Source organism: Sinocyclocheilus anshuiensis, unplaced genomic scaffold, assembly GCF_001515605.1.
Source record: "Sinocyclocheilus anshuiensis isolate Anshui unplaced genomic scaffold, SAMN03320099.WGS_v1.1 scaffold684, whole genome shotgun sequence".
In the NCBI taxonomy this organism is placed as follows: Eukaryota; Metazoa; Chordata; class Actinopteri; order Cypriniformes; family Cyprinidae; genus Sinocyclocheilus; species Sinocyclocheilus anshuiensis.
The window spans coordinates 495,955-516,307 of NW_015554107.1; the positions used below are offsets into that span (position 1 = coordinate 495,955).

The 20,353-nt window shown below is 37.2% G+C and overlaps 1 protein-coding gene across 1 annotated transcript in view; it reads left to right on the forward strand.

Moving 5' to 3' along the window:
* Positions 1-20,353, forward strand: part of LOC107669743 (unconventional myosin-Ic-like) — a 45,933-nt gene that overhangs the window by 20,384 nt on the left and 5,196 nt on the right. The window contains 17 exon segments of the mRNA XM_016462123.1: positions 10,154-10,309; positions 10,400-10,515; positions 12,868-13,066; positions 13,539-13,619; positions 13,880-14,059; positions 15,047-15,145; positions 15,284-15,397; positions 15,555-15,626; positions 16,155-16,274; positions 16,538-16,617; positions 17,270-17,375; positions 17,730-17,810; positions 17,900-17,991; positions 18,106-18,200; positions 18,344-18,391; positions 19,000-19,179; positions 19,939-20,056. Of these exon segments, the coding sequence (XP_016317609.1) occupies positions 10,154-10,309; positions 10,400-10,515; positions 12,868-13,066; positions 13,539-13,619; positions 13,880-14,059; positions 15,047-15,145; positions 15,284-15,397; positions 15,555-15,626; positions 16,155-16,274; positions 16,538-16,617; positions 17,270-17,375; positions 17,730-17,810; positions 17,900-17,991; positions 18,106-18,200; positions 18,344-18,391; positions 19,000-19,179; positions 19,939-20,056 (1,937 nt within the window).

Below are 20,353 nucleotides of genomic sequence, written 5' to 3' on the forward strand. Positions count from 1 at the left end.
CCGGTCATGCATGAAAAAAAAATACCGTCTTGTACCGTGAAACCGGTATCATTTTGAAAAATACCGTGATATAAATTTCTGGTCATACCGCCCAGCCCTAATATCAACTCTTTCTTTAGGGTCTGTCTATCTCTATAAGGAGAGCTTTTTACCATCATATTTGGCTCAGTTCTAAGTACAGTAAGGTGGAGCGCTAACAAATTGCCTTATTGCCCGAGATTAAAAGATGGCAGTAAGACAGCTTTTGAAAGCTGGATCAAAGCGACCCTGATCAAACAATGGGACCATTTAGAAACCGCTGTTTATTTATTCTGTTTCTTAGACAACCATTGTAATCCATTGACTGCAGCCGCTTGTCATAAATTCATAAAATTTTTACTAGTACACACACACTCTGATAGAAAGGTGTGCACACAATGAGCAGATTGCAAGCAAAGCTATAATGCCCGACATATGACATACTTTTGACTTTCCCTGTGCTTCTTACACCCCAAACCTGCAATGTCAGTGTTCCCAGAGAAAAAGAGAGAGCAGCTCACACCGTCTGGAAAATATTACTCCGATTCCAACAGGCGGGGTCTCTGATGATTATGTTGGCATAAGTGGGAAACGGAGCGAGTGAGAATGAGAGCTCGATAGGACCGAAAGAACAGATTTATACGTCTCACACAGTGTGCAAATGCTGCATGCCTATATTTTGCAACTTCTTTTAAATCCGGAGGATTTCTCTAAGCTTCTCTGTGCGCAATTATGTCATTTGGAGTGTCCAGTAGAGGGCGCTGCTCTGTTTATGGGCAATAGTAGTGACCTTGGTAAAGGTTTTACCTGAGTGCTTTGTGTGGACTGAATTGGTGGTGTGTTGTGCTCTTACTGGGTGGAGAGAGAAAATGGGGTGTGCCTTAATACATTAACCCTTTGTCATACACACAAAAGATGGCTAAGTGCTGATGCACAACCATTTTTTCAGAGCCACTTGGTGATTATTTGCAGAGCACTTTCGTAAGACTTTCTCAGCTGTATAAATATTGCAATTTTCTTCTCGATTTTATCGTTCTATCTGTTTCTGTATCTGTTTATCAAACATAAATCATAAATCAACCATATGTTAAGGTGATATGACATCAGGTTCTAAACTCATAAAGCATGCCACTATAAGTGATTGTGACCTGTGCACTGTGAAATGCACTTGGCCTGTTTTTCTTCCTTAGGCAACTGAGCCAAGTTAAAGCGCATCAATCTTACCCCCTTGAAATCTGCCTCAAATCTGCTTCAGCATGCACTGGGGCAGCGGGAAAGGAGGAGAAAAATTCACTTGGCGTAATCACTAGCTACATTTCCTCCTGTCACCACAAGCTGGAGAGTTCATATGCTGTTTCTTACGTATTTTTTTTTGTAATCATTTCTAAAAGAGGCACAGGCTGGTGTTTAAGGACAGGCACATTCAGGGCTACTACAGAGGGGCTGGAAAGTTGACTTGACTGACTCGTGCCTCTGCCGGCAGTGAGGGGGGAGAGAGGGAGTGAGAAAGAGAGAGAGAGAGAGAGAGAGAGACGCAGGGAAGGAGAGGAAAGTTAAAGCTGAAGAAATGGCAGCTGGGACGCTCCCACACATGGTGCAGAAGAAGTTGAAATAACAAACTCGGCACACTTTCTGAAACAAGAGAGTGTTTTGGAAATACTTATAATTCATATACTTATAGCAACAAGCTGGGAAGATTGGGAAGATGAAGTATCGAGGCATGGTAAGAACCACAGCATGCTCCATACTAAACAAAAGCAGCTGAGAGATTTCTGCAATGTCAGTCTGGGTCTTATGAAAGTGAAATATGTGGTTCTGGACCAAAGTCGTATTTTGTGTTTAGATTATGTAATGATTTGCTAGCACAACTGGAATGCAAGGTTTACAGGGAATCATGTATCTATCTATCTATCTATCTATCTATCTATCTATCTATCTATCTATCCTTCCTATCTATCCTATCTATCCTATCTAATCTATCTATCTCAGTCCGTCATATACACACATATATACATAGGTGGTGTTTGTGTATTTGGATAAATATGTAATTCATAATTCACTGCACACACTTATATATAAATAAATAAATTATAAATGTTAAAAAATTCTGTATATTAGAAAATATTCTGTAAACAGCAATTATGTATTACCCATTGACTTAGGTTGTTCATAAGAATGAGTTACTTAAGCAGTGCAGGCTTGAATATCAGCTGATCTCTAATCGCTCATGTGGTATATAGTGAAATAGTAATATAAATGGTGAAAACCACTTTTCCTCTGAAAATAAGGATTTGGAGTTTATCTATACTATCAGGCGCTAATCCTATCTTGGGACCCTCTTTTATGCGGGGCATTCTGACTATCAGTTTCTGTGTTTATGCCATAGTGTCATCTCACAGTGAAGCAATCTCTGGCTTTGAACCAGTAGCAGTCACTGTTGAATTCCAGGCTAGAAAGAGAGTGCGAGTGAGAGAGATAACGAAACTGGCGTCTGTCATCGGGCCATTCCACCCTGCTACATTTCTTCCTGTCTCTGTCATCTGCGACCGTCCTCCGAAAGCCAACAGAAACTTCAAGAACAAGCACTCAAGATTAAGACCTCATCGTATGAGCTTTAGGTTTCTGAGGCCTTTCACCCGTTCAATGTCGTGATACCCTACGAGTGTCGTTTGCAGAGCATCATTTCACATTCAAATAAACACACCTTGCAGTCAGCGATACTTTAGATGTGATCGAATTTCGGCACTTTTCATCATAGGCAAATAACTGCAGAAGTCCGATGAATGGCTGACAATAGACTTATGGTATCTGGTGCAGTTTCGCTTGAGATTCCACTGAATTGCTAAACAGCTGCACCGCTCACAGGAAGAGCCAGATCTCAGGCAGAGGAAATTAAGTTTACATAATGACATGCTGCTCGGAACGACTGAGGAGATGTGAGATACCCTGTCCTGAGATATTAGGGAAGGCCATAGCTATATATTTAGATGCGATTGGGTGGGAGACGCTGTAAGAATGAAATACTGTGGTGGTCCAGTAAGCAGTTTACACTTCTCCCGACTCGTGCTCTTCAAATGCCCTCTGGACATGAATGCCTTGCATTGTCCGAACAGGCTGGAATGAAGGATAACTGGTCATTTTATATCTTCTTCAAGTCAAAAGGTATGTGCGAGTGTGTTTGTAAATTCAGCATGTGGAGGGGGTGCAAATCTTCACCTGTTTTGGCAGAGCCAGTCACACCTGTCTGTCAACTTTCCCCCTGAAGTTTGACAGCCACCAGCTGACTTTCCAAACCAACACAGCCCCTTTAACACAAGGACAGCCATCGACTCAGCAGACCGGCGTGAATTACAATGCCACCCATGGAATTTCTCGCCATCTGTGTGGCGGTAATTAAAGGAGCATTGTAAGACATCTTTGAAGATTTATTGATGAATATGGCTTAATTAGAGAATTATATAATGTGGTGCACAGCAAAGCCCATGCTGGGGACTTTGTACCACTTACGAGTGTGTTTTAAGTACTTACAAGTGTTTCATTGTCAGTTTCATGACTATGAGCAATCGCAGGCATGCAAAATAGGGGCAAAAAAGTTGCATTAAATTTGGAGAAGTGCTAAAAATGTTTTTCCCCCTGACCATCTGCATGAAACGAAGCTGCAGGAGTCTGATCGTTCTACACTTCTCTTAAAAAAACAAAAACAAGATATCCCACACTACTTTTCACACATGTCCACGTGTCATTGTTTTTGGTTAATGTAATAAAAGCCATTTTTAATTTATGGGTGTTTTTTTTTAACTATGGGCACAGCTCGGCTTGTATATGACAGGTCGGGGCATGGAAATGTTTTAAAAATAACTACTAATTTAGCACTTATACTTTTGTATTAAGGGCAAAATGGTTGGTTGTGAAGTGATTTGTGTTTACACAATAATATTTACACAATAAATATCAAATTTAATAATTATTTTTATCTCTGTTTACATTATTACATTATTATTATTCACAAATAATATAATAATTCATATGTCCATAATAATAATATGTATGTATGTGTGTATATATATATATATATTAGACTTGTGCCGGTATTCGGTAATGCGATATATCACGGTAATGAATATGCACGATATTGTTATCGTGGCCACTTCTAAATACCGTGAATAATTATATATTACAAATTATTCTGAATTTTGAATGCATTTTAAGAATACTTTTCCCATCAACTGGTCAAAATGCACAACACTGCTGTATGCTGCATGAAAGACGCATGCGCACTCTGATGTAAAAAAGCGCGGACGAGAAGCACATGGCGGAACATGTGAGAGACGCTCTGGATGAAAGCGCACTTTCACTCTCTACCGGTCAAAAGTTTGGTATCAGAATGATTTTTAATGTTTTTTAAAGGAGTTTCTTATGCTCATCAAGGCTGCATTTATTTGATCAAAAATACAGGGAAAAAAGTAATATTGTGAAACATTATTATGATGTAAAATAACGTTTTTCTATTTTAATATACTCAGTAATTTTTTTTTTTAATTAAAACTTTTATTCAGCAAAGATTTATATTGTTAGAAAAGATTTATATTTTGAATAAATGCTGTTCTTTTTAACTTTTTATTCATTAAAGAATCCTGAAAAAAGTATCGCAGTTTCCAAAAAAATATTTGGCAGCACAACTGTTGCCAACACTGATAATTCTAATAATAAATCAGCATATTAGAATGATTTCTTAAGGATCATGTGACACTTTATACTGGATGTAATGGCTCTGGATTTAATAGAAGTTGTAATGGCTGATGGAAATTCAGCTTTGCATCACATAAATAAATAATATTTTAAAGGATATTAAAATAGAAACCATTATTTTATATTGTAATAACATTTTGCAAGATTAGTTTTTTTTTCTGTATTTTTGATCAAATAAATGCAGCCTTGATGAGCATAAGAGACTTCTTTAAAAAAAACATTACACGTCTTACTGATCCCAAACTTTTGACCGGTAGTGTATATGTGTGTTTATATATGTGTATTCATAATAATTGAAGCCTCGGGCATGGGTAAACTGATAAAAGCTGGCAAAAATAAACAATGTAAGGTAGTAAATAGTTCTTGGGACTGTTTTTATGTATTCCTAATATTAAAAAAAGCAAAAGTTGACTTTTTGTGGTTTTATTTAATCTGTTGGTACTGTAATAGTGACCTTATTTGAAGAAACACTTTTATGCATTCATCGTTTTTAATGTAGCTAGCTGTGCCTCTCCACAAGTCTGGGTGTCTCCACTCCTTGTTCTTTCCTGAGGAAAGAAGAGAGAGGTAACAAGTGAGCCAGATGACTCAATCAGGATGGAAACAGTTGGTAACCTCAAAAGCTTAAAATCATAAGCAAGCAGACAAGATGTGCTTTTCTTCTCCACCATTCTCCACTCTTCCCGGTGAGAAGGGGAGGAGCGCATGACTATGCTCTGGATATCTAGGAATGTGCCCTTTATCCACTGCCTTCATTAATTATGAAAAAAATGCACAATACATTCTTCTTTTCTTCATCATGCTCCGGTTATATCTGGAGTTGTTAACTGGACAGAATCGCTGACTTGTCCTTAGAGAAATGAAATAATGGAGTGTTTTTTTGCACATTGATTCAAAAAGCAATCTTTGTAATCAAAGCTCTGGTCCCTATTTGCCTGTTTCCGAAGACTGCTATGTCTTCTTGCAATGTGAGAAGTGCTGACGAAGGAAGCTTGACTCAGCAGATCTCCCTGGCACAGCTCTGCTCACAAGAGCCCAGCGAATCAGTAGGATGTTAGAAGGTCATGCGAAAGGCAATTATTGTTCACGAAGAACAAACCGCTCCCCCTTTGATCTTTCTTTTTCAGAGGAGGTTAGAGTGAAATGGAGAGTGAATAATTTGCCCACGGTCATGTCTAGAGCTTTTCAGTCTGTTGTTTGCAGAGCAGGATTTGGAAAAAGTGAGCACATGGCAAAAGCGCGTAGCTTGCCTTATAGACCTGCATGCATGGGGAAGGAGACCAGGACCAGGGGTGGGAAAGAAAGAACCGGAAAGCAAATCTATAAAGAAGAACAATGCCATTATAGAACCTGTTTCTGGAGAAAGTACCATAGGAAGGGGTCTTGGGGGGACAAGGGTCTGCTTTCTGATTGTGGCATATTTATTGTTCTAAATGAATGGTTAGATTTGTTTATATTGGCTTTTGGCGGCTCTAAGTGTTTTACGTCTAGGTGATGCACAGATAATATTTGCTAACGTGCACAAAGAACCCTCAGACAACTCTGAGCCCAAAGATCCTTGTATGACCTTGATATCCAATTAGATTAATTTCAATATTTTATTGTACAAGCTTATTTCCTGCATTTTTACATTTAAAATTAGATGAACTTTGCAGTCATCTAACGCTCACTTAGAGAGATAGTTCACCCAAAAATGAAAATTTTGTCATTAGCTACTCACCCTCATGTTGTTCCAAACCCTTAAGACCTTCGTTCATCTTCAGAACACAAATTACCACAATCAAGGCCGAGAAAAGTCCTAGTAAAGACATCGTTAATAGTCCATGTGCCATCAGTGGCTCAACCGTAATTTTATAAAGCTGCGAGAATACTTTTTCTGCGCAAAGGAAACAAAAATAATGACTTTATTCAACAATTTCTTCTTTTCTGTGTCAGTGTTCATGAGGGTACCACGACGCATAACATTGCGGTTGAACCACTGATGGCACATGGACTATTTTAACGATGTCCTTACTACCTTTCTAGGCTTTGAACCTGTCAGTTACATTGCTGTCTATGCAGGGTCGGAAAGCTCTCGGATTTAATCAAAAATATCTTAATTTGTGTTCTGAAGATGAACGAAGGTGAACTTCTTTTTGGGTGAACTATCCCTTTAAAGTTAATTTTTAAAAGCACTAATAATTTAATAAATGTAATCTTTTACATATCTCAAAATAAATATATCCATTTTTCAAACTGTGTAGTATAATGTGTGGTATGAATTTCTAAATAATTTTTTTAGCTATAAAAACAGTATAGAACTGTTTTGTCAGTTGGCAGCCATAGCATGAAAACGATTATCTCCTCAAAAAGTAAATATTTAATCAAAGTAAAAGCTGTCTGTATTATACAAGTGTTGCAGATCTGTATTATACAAGTGTCTTGGAGTAAGTACAGTAGCTTCAGTGGTAATGATCTTTCAAAGGGCAGGACACATTTTGCTTGAGCTGGCCAGCAAATGATGTCATGGTCTGTCTAGCCAGCAGGTTTAGTTTTGATTATGACTCCACCACCAATTATTAACTGTCAGTTCTGTGTGACTGCAGTAGAATATGCACACAAATTAAGACAGACAAACAAGTACATGTGATTAAGAAAAGTGTGCAGTATGTTCACTGGACACTTTTCTGATTTGATTTTCAAATCTGATCTGTGGGGCTGAGTGTCTGCATTCTTATTTGTTTAAATCAAATATGTACACTTCCTTCTAAAGGTGGGGTTAATAAGATTTTTTAAAGGTTTTTGAAAGAAGTCTCTTGTTCACTAAGGATGCATTTATTTGATCAAAATACAGTGAAAACTATTAATTTCAAATAATATTTTTGTGGAAACCATGTTTTTTTGTTTGTTTTTTCTCGAGATTCTTTGATTAATAAAAAAGTGTTATAAAATCTTTACTGTCACTTTTGATCAATTGAGTGCATCCTTGCTGAATAAAAGCATTCATTTCTTTAATTCATTTCTTCTACTGACCCCAAACTTTTAAATGGTAGTGTATGTTCAGTATAACCTATATAAATATTAAAACAGGTTGAAAAAATCCCATACATTTAGATTGAAAGAGGGACTCTAGCATATCTAGAGAATATAATAGAAATATAATTAATAATATAATATTAAGAAAATAATGTAGTAACACAGTAAGAATTTTTTTTTTTTACTTGAGCCAGTAATTAACCACCTAGCAACCACATAGCTGTGCACTATCCACTCTAAACACCTTGACACTGCTTATATTTTTAATATTTTTTCATGACATCAAATAAGCGTTTCGTCCTAAATGACAAAAACACTTGAATTTTGATCTGGTTCTTATTTAAACACACAATACATTGCATTTAATTGTGGTTTGTGTCAGATTTCTGAAAACCAGATTCCATGTGGTTGTTTGCATATTGCACAAAACCAGATTTGAGCTGGATATGCAAAACCGGCCTAATAGGGAACGAGAGAGCAACGCACGGCCATGTTAGACTTTCAGAGATGGTGCTGCTCTGTTGGTGCATTCAGCAGGCTGACAGATTGGGAATGAAGTCACTTCCTGGCACTACACTTGTCGACTGTTCCTGCTCGCTTGTTATGTTTTTCTTTCTGCTTGTTTTTTCCCACCGTTAGCCCCCCTCGCTCTCGGTTCTGTTGTAATTGGTGTGCATCAACTTAATTAAAGTGCTTGCTCAGGTGTGCTGTATCTGTCTCTCTCTGTCTCTCCCTCCAGGGGACGGCTGCTGCTGTGTCAATAGCAAAACAACAACCATAGCAGCTGGTGCATTCACACAATGTGACTGTGTGTGTTTCGATGCATAATCACGCATTTGTTCATCTGAGTGTGTTTGTGTGTGTGTGTGTGATTGGGTGTAAGTGCGCTTTTCTGTTTCAAGCTAGGAAGCGTCACCCATAGTCCTCTTTGATCAGGATAACAGACATCAGATGACAAGTGACCTGTTAGAACTTAGTACATTTGTGTGTCCTACTAGTTAAAGAGCATCTCTGGTCGAAGATCGATAGCTAAAGTTGTTTCGACTCCATGGATTTGTCAAACATCGGGAATCTAATGCGGAAAACGCAGGCCTCCATTGTGGAGAAGAGTTATCTCTTTAAAAATACAGATCTGGTTATAGATGTGAGTATGACTGTGTTTCTGCTGTACCAGCACACTTGAGTTTGGGTGGAGTTTGCACTGATGGAGTTGTGAGATGTGGTTTAAGTGTGAAAATTTATGGTTTACAGTGTCTTGTGTGTTTGTAAAAGTGATGTAATCAAGGTAATGATGTAAAACAGCATTGTACCCTTATAAATAGTACTGTGGTGGTGCCATTAAGCAATGATGGGATCAGATGGTAATACTGTGGTATTTGAATATAGTACATAATGATGATCGTATTTTTATACAACAGTGTTTATACGGTACTTCCAGGAATACCTTGTAGCTATTGTGACTTGTGCTATTTGGTTTAAATACATTAAAATTAAAACACCAAAAACTAAAATCAGTTGATTTAAATGCAACAAGGTCATAATAAATGTTTGAATTATTAAAAATAAAGGTCACAATGAAGCAAATTAGCATGTAAAATAAAATATCTAGTATTAACCAATCTAATATCAATTAATATTGATAAATTAAAAAAATCTCTAATATAGGCTAAAATCCAGTATAGTGCCATTGCTTGTCAGAAGTTTGGTTTTTAAAAGAAATCTCTTATTCTCACCAAGGTTGCATTTATTTGATCAAAAATACAGTGAAGATTATTGGCGTGAAACTTTATTAAAATTTAAAACAACTGCTTTCTATTTGAATATATTTTAAAATGTAATTTATTCGTCACTTTTTTTACTGTCACTTTTGATCAGTTTATGTGTCCTCACTGAATAAAACAAAAATAATTCTTGCATTTTACTGACCCCAAACTTTTGAACTGTAGTGTATCTTGCTTTCCTAGCTGTATAGCCATTGTACACAAGGTAAATGTCTAAAAATTACTGTGGTATTATTGTGGTACCTTATCAAAAAAGTCAAAGTAGTACTTCCTGGTACTTTTAGAGTTTCCGAGTATTAATTGTAGCTTAAAATTTTGCTTGACACAAATCCACTGTTTTAGATCGTGACATTTTGTTCACAATGGTATTCCGTGAGAACTCTTTCATACGAATACTTTAAAATAAAAACTGGGTTTCAAATGAGCTGAACTCATGAAGGGGTCATGATGGAGTGGTTGAGTTTATTCAAGGCTCTCCAGAGGGCCTTGACATACTGTGTGTTGCAGTGTTTATATATCACCTCGTGCTGCTCTGCCTCTGGAGGATGGAAGTGTGATTCTGTATCTCACTTCTGCTCTTTCTCTGTCAGGCTGTGGGCAGTGACGGAATCCGGGTCATGATGGAGAGCGCCCTGACAGCCAGGGACCGGGTGGGCATGCAGGACTTTGTCCTGCTGGAGAACCACACCAGCGAGGTGGCGTTCATCGAGAACCTCCGCAAACGCTTCAAGGAGAACCTAATTTATGTAAGAGCTGTTCTTCCGGTACTATTCACTCTTAAAGCTCAAAGCCCAGAGTATTGATCTGATCTCTGTGTGTCTGTCTTCCTCCCACAGACGTACATTGGCTCAGTGCTGGTGTCCATGAACCCCTACAAAGACCTGGAGATCTACACTAAACAGCATATGGATCGATACAGGGGCGTCAATTTCTATGAAGTCTCACCTCACATGTAAGCCATCAGCAACAAGTCATTATTACCCACAATTCTGATCTCTTTTATTATGCAGATTAGTCTAATGGGATGGGTAATGGTTATGGTTTTTTTTAAATAAGGGCCCTGTCCCAAATTGCACCGTAAACCCTCGCTGTCTTCCTCCGTGTCCACATTTTCCTGACCTAATGCCATTTTGACTGTCGGGTAGAAGTCTGCCGCAGAGCTCGCCCCAGTGCGGGCTCGGCAGAAGTGCGCATCGAGGGTACAAAGGAGGCTCGTGCGTGCACCCTTGGGAAAGCTAAAATAACAAATAAGACACCCTATGGGCTTGCGTACTTAACAGACACGTGCTCGTGGTGGCCTTTGTAAGTCAGCAAGAGCGCAAGTGTACATGAAGTCTGCCATTTGGGACAGGGCCAAGGACTACAACAATGGCCTGATTTGTCACGCATGTAAACTTGCATCCTTATGGTATTTGTAGTCCTTATTTAGCGACAAAAGTTTTTTTCCCCCTCTAAAAAAATAGAGTAGCTTCAGAAGTCATATTTGAGGTAGTGGTTGTCTAAAGTTTGGCATTTTTAATCATCAGCATCGGCAAGTTTTTCTGTTTTGGCCCGATGTGTCAGAAACGGGACTTTTATTTTGACAGCGCCAAGAAGGCTAGAGCGAATTGGATGTGGATGGGAGTGTTCACCTGTCACTGCACACTGCACATTCAACAAACTTTAAACCCTTCAAACTATGCTGCGCTATATCCAATTATTTACTTGGAAAAAACAGACTTACCAGAATTTTAACCTTTTTTTTTATTATTCATTTTTAAACACTTTTTTTTACTTTTTTTTTTTTTTGAGAAATATTATATTATGATTACAGAATCAAGAAGTTCCCATCTAAAATAAATCTTTCATATTTTTATGTTTATTCATTTTCAAATTGTTTATTTATAATTTAGTAAATATTGTATAAAATAAATATAAAGTTCGCAATGTAAAGTTCACACCAAAAAACATGAGAAATTCCAGAGGGAACCAGTGGCTTGAAAAAACGAATTCTCTTCCACATTTTAGGGCTACAAAATTTCAGTGAACATTTCTGTTGACTACTCATTATCAAATGCAAATTGCTTTAAATATATATTAGTATTAAATATGCAAAATGCCTAATCCACACTTTAATGTACTTGGTGGCGCTTGTTTATCTTCCTTGTTTTCTTCTATTAGTGAAGAGGAAATTCCTTTGGAATATCTGTGAGGAATGTTGAGGACTATAAACTGAAGTTATGCTACAATCGTAACATTCATAGACTCTCATCTGTAAGGTTTATGTGTGTGTGACAGCTTTCAGTTATCCGGAGAGATAAAGTGAAGTATAAAGTTATAGTTCACCCGAAGCTGTACCACTGTGTTCATCTTACACTGATAGCAGACATGTAAAAGTGATGAAAGCATTATCTCAGCTCTCATACAGGCTGAAAAAACACAGACCCTCTCTAGTGTAACTGCTCTTTCCTCATGAAAATCATTGGCAACTCCATCCTCACTGGGCTTTTCCACTGTTTGTCCACTGTTGAATGTCCATTTAGGCTTCTACCAAAGGAATGTGTTATTTTAATGCTACCAGAAAAGGAATTCGAAGCAATACTGCACATACATTATAAGACCAAGAGAGATTATTAGACATATTAAGGGCTGCATTTAAATTAAATACATGTACTGTAATAGAAATAATAACTTAAAAATATAATACTTAAAAAATAATAAAATATAAAACATAAATAAGTATTATAAATATTAATGTAATATTTTAATTGTAATTTTTTTATTTTATTTATTGTATTTTTTTTTTAGTTTGGTTCATTAAGTTCATCCATAATCTTAATTTATATATACAATTTTTAATCTATAATGATATTTTTTAAATCTACCTATTATTATTATTATTATTATTGTTGTTGTTGTGTATTTTTTATTGTATTATTATTTATTATTATTTGTATGTAAAATTTAAATGCAAAAATGAGCAAAAATTCAAATACAATAATGATGCAGCAATAATATTACTCTATTGCTTTTTTTATTTTATTCTATTTTTTGTTTATAATGAATCTGTCATAATTATTATATTTGGTTAAGTGAATTCAAGAAAATTGATTTAAATTAAAATGCTGAAAATTTAAATAATTTGTATTAAATTTATATAAGTATTTAATTTTTATTTATCTACTTAATTTAACATTTATTATTATTATTATTTTTGTTGTTGTTGCATTTTACATACATAATCTTTCTGTTTTGATAAAAAATAATTATAATTTGTTAAAATACATAACCAAGCGCTTATGATGTTGACACATTCCCTATACAGTTACGCTGTGGCTGATAATGCGTATCGCTCCATGCGGACTGAGAGACGGGACCAGTGCATCCTCATCTCGGGTGAGAGTGGTGCTGGCAAGACCGAAGCCTCCAAAAAGGTTCTGCAGTACTACGCCATCACCTGCCCTGCCAGTGAGCATGTGCAGACCGTCAAAGATCGCCTGCTACAATCCAACCCTGTGCTGGAGGTAAACATGTACACAGCTCATCTAACCCCACATGTTTCATCATGACATACAATTTCACTGATCTCCAAATGCCAGCGTATAGTGGTGAGATCAGTACGGGCTGTAATTGTTGCCCTGGACTGCTGTCACAGAGGAAAATTCCCAGAATGACTCTCAACGATGCCAAGTTTATTCTGAGCAGTTTGTAGTCCTGGTAAACCTCTCCAGTAATTATACGCCACTGTTATTATCTGTGCGATAAGACTGGCGCATACATGAAGGACATCTAAAAATGGGAAGGCCAACGGAAGCAGCACAGACGGCCGTTTTGCAGATGTGGTGCTTCCCTGTAAACTAGCAGTGAATGCGCATCTAGTAGAGCGTGTGTATACTCGCATTTGTCTAAATTAAAAAGCTTGTTTTCTGTATGCCATCCTAAATTGTAATACTCCTCAATTTTCCTTTCTATCGTTGTTTGTTTTTCTTCTCTCAGGCCTTTGGGAATGCAAAAACTCTACGAAATGACAATTCCAGTCGCTTTGGGAAATACATGGACATTCAGTTTGACTTCAAGGTGAGTTCACTCATGTGTTATTATTACAATGTTATTGTCATTAAATGATCATCAAACAAAGCTCACGTCTCAATTTCTGTGATCCACCTTCTGTCGATACACCTTTACCCTTAAATGCTCTCCTTGGTTTGGGGATTTGGCTGCATCCACCTGCGTGTTTACGTGTTTGTGTTTGTCTGTGACATTATGCGTGTTTGCATGCGTGTCAGAAACCCGGTATTATCCCCTTTGCTTCTCCCTTTGGGTGTCCCCGTTGGCAGGGTGCTCCCGTAGGAGGTCACATCATTAACTACCTGTTGGAGAAATCACGTGTCGTGCACCAGAGCCACGGCGAGAGGAACTTTCACATCTTTTATCAGCTTATCGAGGGAGGAGAGGATGATCTGCTGAGGAGACTGGGCCTGGAGAAGAACGCCCAGCAGTACCAGTATCTGGTGAAGGTGAGACGGACCTCACACTCCTGTTATGATTACAGCAGATGTCTGAGGTCTAAAGAAAACTGTATATTTAAGAAAGAGCTGTGAAGAACACACAAACTTCCACATCTTTTATCAGCTTATCGAGGGAGGAGAGGATGATCTGCTGAGGAGACTGGGCCTGGAGAAGAACGCCCAGCAGTACCAGTATCTGGTGAAGGTGAGACGGACCTCACACTCCTGTTATGATTACAGCAGATGTCTGAGGTCTAAAGAAAACTGTATATTTAAGAAAGAGCTGTGAAGAACACACATGCTTCAGCCACACTAGGTCATGCTGGTCAAGTAGGCCATTCAGTTTCTGTCGTTTCCCCCTCACTGTAAAAAAATAAATAGGTAATTATAACTTTGTGTCTTCTACTTGTGCCTTTTTTTTACGCTTTAATCTTCTGTCTTGCAATGTGATGTTACATCTCTCAATGTGGTTTTATATTGTGCAATTGCGACTTGATCTCATTTATTATTGCAACTTTGTCTTTTTATATCTTTTTTGTTGTTGCAACTTTATATTTCACAAATTTTTTTCTTTTTATAATATTTCTTAATTATATCTGAAATTTATCTGTTATTATTGGAACTATTTATCTCATGGTTTCAATTATTTGCAACTTTATTTCTTGCAATTGCAACTATTTCTCAAAATGTGACTTGATATTTCACATCATTACCTTTTTTATTTTACTCTGATGCAGAAATACCAATACTAAATAAAAATGTCCAATAATATTGTTCAGCTCAGTTTACCACATGCATTTATGTTGGACTTTTGTATGAGTATTCATCATAAATGGCATCATAAATTTTCCCACAAGTATGCAGGAATGTCCCTCTGTTGCTTCCTCTCGCTCCCCTGGTGTTTAATTGAGGAAGTCAAGAGGAGCCCCTCCTCCCTTGGTTTCCTCTGTTGAGCTGATTGACTGTGTTTTTTTTGTTTTTGTTTTTGTTTTTTAGGGTAACTGTCCCAAAGTGAGCTCCATAAATGACCGCAATGACTGGAAGATAGTGAGGAAAGCCTTGAGCGTCATTGGCTTCACTGATGATGAAGTGGAGGTATGACAGACAAACTGACCAATCACCACACACACACACACACAGTCCTTATTTTTAAAATCTGGTGTCAGAAATGACACATTATCTTGTAAATTGTGACCTTTCATCTCATTCACACCCATCCCTTTCTCTCCACAGGAGCTTTTGAACATTATTGCCAGTGTACTACACTTGGGGAATGTCCAGTACGGAGGAGAGGACAGTGGCAGTGCCTACATCACTACAGAGACACAGATTAAATACTTAGCCAGGGTAACAGGACAGTTTATTTATATCACTGGTCTGTGGCCACATGTGCATGACCTCTGTGTTTAAAGCTCTAACCATGTTTCTTCTCTTGAAATTACATGGCAGGGGTTTGTTTTTTGACTGTTTGTGTGTGTGTGTGTGTGTGTTTGTGATATTGCAGTTGTTAGGTGTGGATGGCACTGTTCTTAAGGAGGCTCTAACACATAAAAAGATCATTGCCAAAGGAGAAGAGGTATGTTTCCAATTATTTAGAGTGAAATGTTAATTATTGCTATTGCTAACAGACAAATATCAGTATTAATTGCTCATACTTGGAGTTAGGGATTTTTCAAAACTTGTTTGTTGAGGGGAAGTCTGCTATTACTATTGATCATATTCATGATTTTTGGCAGTTGATAAAAAGGGTGAAAAAATCCCATAGCTTTACAATAAATGAGGAATCTGAGTCATAGGGAGCAGAATATCATAGAAACTTTGTTGTAGGCGGTAAATATTACATGGGAAAGCACCACTAACATTTTCCTCAAAAATTTAATGATTTAATAAAGTATGAAGAATCTTAAATCACAGATTCAATTCAAAGCTTTTATTCAAACCATCTGTAATAAAATAGTGCTGGTTAACTTTAAACGTTTTTTTCGAGTGTTTAGTTTGTTCTGAGTATTCAGTGTAAAAAAAAGTTGTGTGTGTGTGTGTGTACAATACGTAATAATTACTATGAGTGGTTCCCATAATTCCACTGTCTGTGTTTTTGTTATAGCTGATGAGTCCTTTAAATCAAGAGCAGGCCGCTTCAGCACGGGATGCCTTATCTAAAGCCATATACGGTCGTACTTTTACTTGGCTGGTCAACAAAATTAATGGCTCTCTGGCCTTCAAGGTATGGACTCGTTCTGTTGTTAAATACACTAGCAGCTCCATGGCTTTGCAAATTCTCTGATAGAGGCTTGTTATTAAATGTGGATGTTTGGCGCCCCCACATGGAGAAAGCCTAGCACTGACATGTCATCTGATTACTCTGGTTTTCCGATGACTGTTAATAGAACACATTCTCTCCGTATGATCTTACAGGCTGTGTATGTTTAGTCTGAACGGCATGCCACAGCTGTTGTTGAATATTTCTGTGCTTTTAATGTCTCACAGGATGATTCATTCAACAGTAAGAACGCCTCTGTCATTGGTCTGCTGGATATCTATGGCTTTGAAGTCTTTCAGAACAACAGGTAGAGTAAATACATAGTGTAATGACATTTTACAATTTAACAATATATGTATGCTATATACTATATGTTATATTGCATAAACTGTTTATTTTATACTACTCTAAATATTTTAATATCAATTTAAATATTTTAAATAATTAAATCACATTATTATTGTAATATTTGATGGCATTTTCAAATTATAATCTTAAATATTATTGTAATTATATTGTTTTACATTTTATATTTTATTGTTTGTTTGTTTATTATTTGTATAGCACATTTAAAAACAACTCATGTTGACCAAAGTGCTTTCCAATAAAACAACATATAAAACAAAATAACCAAAACTAAAACAGCAAGAACATAAAAAAAACATGGCATAAACAATAAATGAGTATTTTCATATATATATATATATATATATATATATATATATATCATATTAATTATCATACTAATCATATTATTAATCATATTGGATTCATATTTATGCAATATTTTCAAATAATATTCATACATTATATAAAAAAATAAAGCCTTCATTTATTATTTTGGTTATCTTTGAATCTGGGTAACTTTATTTATTTTTTTATTTTTTTATTGTTAACGAGTAGAATCGGACTAATTTTCAGAGATAACTCACTCTGCCTCTCTTTGCCTGTCTGTTTAGTTTTGAGCAGTTTTGTATCAACTATTGTAATGAGAAGCTGCAGCAGCTCTTCATTGAACTGACTCTGAAGTCGGAGCAGGAGGAATATGAAGCCGAGGGAATCACGGTGAGAATTCCCTGAAACACATAACTCATATGCATTCTGTACACACACAGCTCAGCATATGTAACTCATGTGCGGGGTGCTGGAATGGTGTCTTACTCACAGCTCAATGGGCACATTATGGGCAAACGTGTCGTGGGCTTTATTTTTGTGCTGTTATTATGATAATGCTGACCTCTCGCACTGCCGATAAAACATTGTGACGTATAGACTGTTAAAGAAAGTCTGTTTGTGGCCTGGATTCACGGGTGGGCTGGGAATGCTCTTTGTTATTGCATTCCTTGAATTTTATAGCAAATCTTGAATATTTTCCTCTTAGTTCAAATGCAGTAATGCTCATGTTTTTGCATTCTCCAGTGGGAGCCTGTGCAATATTTTAACAACAAGATCATTTGTGATCTTGTGGAGGAGAAGTTTAAAGGAATCATTTCTATCCTGGTAAGAATGCTCTCTGTGAACTTCCATCAAAATATTAAACATTGTTTTAAGCTGCATATATCTATAATCATTTACCGTTCTATCTACAGGATGAAGAGTGTCTCCGGCCTGGAGATGCCAGTGACATCACCTTCCTGGAGAAGCTTGAGAACACTGTTGGTGGCCACGCACACTTCCTAACGTCAGTCACTCCACCTTCCTTTTATCAATCGATCTAATACTTAAAATTATATCCTGAGCATTTGAAAACTAATATATATGATATTTATATATCTGCATCTGCACTACATTACAGCCACAAGCTGGCTGATGGAAAAACCCGTAAAATAATGGGTCGTGAGGAGTTCAGACTGATCCACTACGCAGGAGAAGTCAACTACAATGTGAACGGTCAGTTACTGAACAGAGCGCAGCAATAAAAAATGAAGAAACAAAAAGAGAGCACGTCATTGAACAAAAGCGGGCACTTATGCCCACAGATTTTTCCCAGGCTGAGCGTTGACTGACGTCATTGTGTATTTTCCATCGTTTAGGCTTCCTGGACAAGAACAATGATCTCCTTTTCAGAAACCTGAAATCTATCTATCTATCTATCTGGCTGTTAAAATATTGATCCATCTGTCTGTCCGTCTATCTATCCATCCATCCAGTTATAATCCAAAAAGTAATGTCTCAAGTATTATAATTTTTTTTAACTTAAAGGGACAATATGTAATTTTCGCTGCTAGAGGGCACGTGTTCAAAATAAACAAATAGACAAAGGCTAGTTTGATGACATGGGAGTCTGAGTGTGGAATCATGGGAGTTGTGGTCTTCATCCCCACAGCCGACGTACATGTTGTGCCTTTAAATACTGCTATTTCTAGAAAGTGAAATATATAGCGTCAAATAAACAACAAAATTTGTTTGTGAATCAGTTCCTAGTTCATAGTGGCATTTATACATAAACCACAGCAGCTTGGCCTCAGTCCATGAAATTGCTAATCTCTGCTTGCCACCCACACTGTGAGGAATGCCCTGACACTGTGGTACCTCTTCACTCCATGTGACTGCATACAGTCCTGAATCCCCCCCAATCGCAGTGCCCACTCCGCAGAGCTCCATTGGTTGAGTGTGGGTGGGCTGCTGTTTAGTTGTTTGCTTGCATTGCTGACCACTGGCTTCTCCCACATTGTCACTGCCTGGCTGGACTTGTGTTCTTGCTTGTTCTCACTGGCCGTCTGTTTTTCTTGATCTCTCGTTCCGTTGGCTCGCTGCGACCAGGCAGCAACCCAGTTCAAGAACAGCCTGGCGAAGTTGATGGAAATCCTGATGTCTAAGGAACCGTCTTACGTACGTTGCATCAAGCCTAACGATGCCAAGCAAGCAGGTTTGTGAGCAGTTTTCTGTACTTTGAGTTTTAGTGCCGTTCATCACTTAGAAATTATTGTTTTTCTCATTTGTGCTCATTCCTTGCACCTGTTCCCTTACCGATTGAATGACAGTATTATGGTAGTTTGATGCATTCCATGTTTTAGTATTATTGCCATATTCATAAAACATGGTATTTATATGGTACTCCAAGGGATGTAGAAAATGGTATATTATTTTAGGACATGAGAATTATCAGTATTATGATTTATTGTACAAATTATAATTTATTGTAGAATTTATTGAACATTTTTTCATGTCATTAAACATTTAACAATTATTAAACATTGATGAACCAAAATGCTATACGTGTCTAAAATGTTGATTCAAAAGAAAGAAATATATAGAATTTAAATGAGAAAATTATGAAAATGTAAAAATTTTATTATTTTCTTTTGTGACTGTTAAAGTGCTCAAATCTATCTATCTATCTATTTTGAGTATTTATATATATTTTGAGAGTATTTGTGCCATTTTTTTCTTCTCCATGTGATGTAATGGATTCATTGTTCAAACTGCAGTCATTCGTTCCCTCACACTGATTCTCTCTTACTTCATCAGCTCCTTTGTTTTGCCCTTGCCTTTTGTTGATATTTGTTAGCGTCTTTTGTTTGTTAATAAGCTCTTATTCTCATAAATAGTGGCAAATCTATAGTTTTAAACATACGTTACATTTTATGAAGCCTCATTAAACTGAAATCTCTCTGTCTCTCTACAGGGCGTTTTGATGAAGTCCTCATCAGGCACCAAGTAAAATATCTTGGTCTGATGGAAAACCTTAGGGTGAGGAGAGCTGGCTTTGCATATCGCCGTCGCTACGAGACCTTCCTGCAGAGGTTGGCATCTACATGGCAGAAGAATACAAAAACTTAGGCCCAGATGAACTGTTTTTAAAGGGGTCATATGATGCTGCTAAAAAGAACATTATTTTGTGTATTTGGTGTAATGAAATGTGTTTATGCTGGAGGCCTAGAGTGAGTGGAGGCGGATTCGACGAAGGAGCGGTCGGCGGGTTTGCGGCAACCACATGTGACGACCCCGGGCTGGACTCTGCTTCGTCCACGGTGAAAGCTGATCTGGCGATCCACAGCACGAAGTTGATGTATTCCCTCAGCGACCAGCACGGATCAGCT